Source organism: Nansenia antarctica (genome assembly GCF_963989245.1).
Source record: "Nansenia antarctica genome assembly, chromosome: 5".
Taxonomy (NCBI): Eukaryota; Metazoa; Chordata; class Actinopteri; order Argentiniformes; family Microstomatidae; genus Nansenia; species Nansenia antarctica.
In genome coordinates, this window is record NC_137690.1 from 843,064 (window position 1) to 845,563 (window position 2,500).

The 2,500-nt window shown below is 49.2% G+C and overlaps 1 protein-coding gene across 1 annotated transcript in view; it reads right to left on the bottom strand.

The window, feature by feature from the left end:
- Nucleotides 1–1,757: 1,757 nt before the first annotated feature.
- Nucleotides 1,758–2,500, bottom strand: part of prdm12b (PR domain containing 12b) — a gene marked incomplete at both ends in the record, with an annotated part of 5,156 nt that continues 4,413 nt past the window's right edge. The window contains 2 exons of the mRNA XM_080532879.1: nt 1,758–1,777; nt 2,330–2,500. The exon at nt 2,330–2,500 is cut by the window's right edge and continues 157 nt beyond it. Coding sequence (XP_080389005.1) covers nt 1,758–1,777; nt 2,330–2,500 — 191 coding nt within the window. The remainder of the gene's footprint in view (nt 1,778–2,329) is intronic.

The following is a 2,500-nucleotide window of genomic DNA, read 5'->3' on the forward strand; positions in this document are numbered from 1 at the left end:
ACAGAGAGAGAGAGAGACAGAGAGAGAGATGAGAGAGAGAGAGAGAGAGAGAGAGAGTGAGAGACAGAGAGAGAGAGCGTGTCTGTGTCCTCTAGCTGCAACAGTCATAACTCTACCCTTCTGAGGACCAGCGACCCGGGTATGAAGTCTGTCATTGATCCTGAAGGCCGTGTTGTTGAATGTTGGAATGACACAACGCAGGGATCAGAGAGAGAGAGACACCTTTAATCTTCAGCTGAACTGTTCTCAGAGATCGATATCCGCCTCCATAATCAATATCATATCTGTCTCCGCCTCCATAATCAATATCATATCTGTCTCCGCCTCCATAATCAATATCATATCTGTCTCCGCCTCCATAATCAATATCATATCTGTCTCCGCCTCCATAATCAATATCATATCTGTCCTCCGCCTCCATAATCAATATCATATCTGTCTCCGCCTCCATAATCAATATCATATCTGTCTCCGCCTCCATAATCAATATCATATCTGTCTCCCTGCGGACCGGAGCTGAGCTGGCAGCTGCCGTCTGATTCCCAGCAGTCTGATGTTACTGTGAACCACGCTCTGTTTGCTCTGAAGCAACACTCACACTCAACCACACACACACAACCACATAGAACGCACACACACATAGATACACACACACACATAGATACACACACACATAGATACACACACATATAGATACACACACACCGCACGCCACACACACACACACAACACACACACACACACACACACACAGATGCACACACACACACACACACTACACCTTTTGCCTTTTTTTAAATTTTAATATATATATATATATAATAAAACTGAATATGTATGTGAACAACCAGACAGGTTTACGCTGCGATTTATTTGGAGGTGAAAATACAAAGTCATTTCTATAAGAGGACAGGTTTACATCATATTACACACATATATATACACACATATATATACACACATAACACACACATATATACTGTAACAGCTTCTCTCCTTTCAGTTATACATAGATAGATAAAGTGACTGCTTAATAATTCTGGAAATAGAGAGAACATCTTATGATAATATTTACACAACCTTTACATATATCGTCTGTTTACACGGACATCAGGACTGCAGCACGTGTCGATGTCAAGGATCACGTCGGAGAATTTCATCTCAAACATTCATCTGTTTCCACTGCCCCCTTGTGGCGAAACAAGCTAATTACAACTTCAAAACAGAAACGTTGCATGCAAACCGATTAAAAGCGCGTGACTCTTTCAGATTTACAGCACAGGCAAGAGAGAGACGCTACGAACATGTTTAACATTTCAGAACTTAACCTACAGAAGGCGATAGTACATAATTATATATATTTATATAATAATATAGATACATAATTATATATATAATAATATAGATACATAATTATATATATATAATAATATAGATACATAATTATGCTGCATTTTTACCAGAACTGTAAAACCTGATCCTCAACGTGTTTCTATAAGTTATCAGTATGATAATACGAGTCTCGACCAATCAGCGGGCTGCCTGGAGGAACAGCTGATCAGTGACATCATCACCAGAGCTTCAGAGTCTTCGTCACATTAAACCTGCGCGCTACTTCCTGTTTCCTGTTTCCTGCTTCCTGCCTGGCGACCTCAGACACAGACAGGGCCGATCAGAGCAGACAGTATAAATCGCACCCAGAGCAGAAGAGCGGCCATCATGAATGCGTGGATCACACAGCACGCTGCGTATCTGTCTCAGAGGATCACACAGTACGCTGTCTCAGAGGATCACACAGCACGCTGTCTCAGAGGATCACACAGCACGCTGTGGCCTCATAGAGAAGCAGTGAGCTGGACGGCGCCGCCGTGGGTGTCTGTGTGAGGGGGGGGTCCAGTTAGACCTCAGACAGCAAGGGTCAAATTACACAGGGGCTCTGTAGAGGGGGGGTAGCGTGGGGGGGGGGTTGGTGCCCCTGCGTGGACAAAATTTAAGATTTTAAATATCAATATCGCCCCCCCCTGTCAAAAGTATCTACACACGTCCACCCCCTCCCCTCCCCGCCCCCCCCACCCCACCCCCCCCCCTCTCACAGCACCATGGTGGGGATGTGGTGGCCCAGGGCGGCAGAGTGGGGGTGGGGGTGGGGGTGGGGGTGGGCATGCGGGGGGCGGGGGGCGGCGGACGAGGGGGGGGGTGGCGGGGGAGGGAGGTGGGGGGTGCCGCCGCCCCCCTGAGAGGAGGAGGAGAGAGGCGGGGAGTGGCGGTGGAGGTGGTTGAGGTGCGTCTGCTGCTGCTGGATCTGCTGGAGCCCCGCCCCCCCTCCCGCCGCAGCGGCCCCCCCCCGGCCGGTGCCTGGCGCTCTTCTGGTGCGCCCGCAGGCCGGCCAGCTGCGAGTACGCGCTCTGGCACACGTGGCACTTGTAAGGGCGCTCCCCGGTGTGCAGGCGCACGTGGTTGCGCAGCGTGGACGACTGGCTGAACCGGCGGCTGCAGAAGC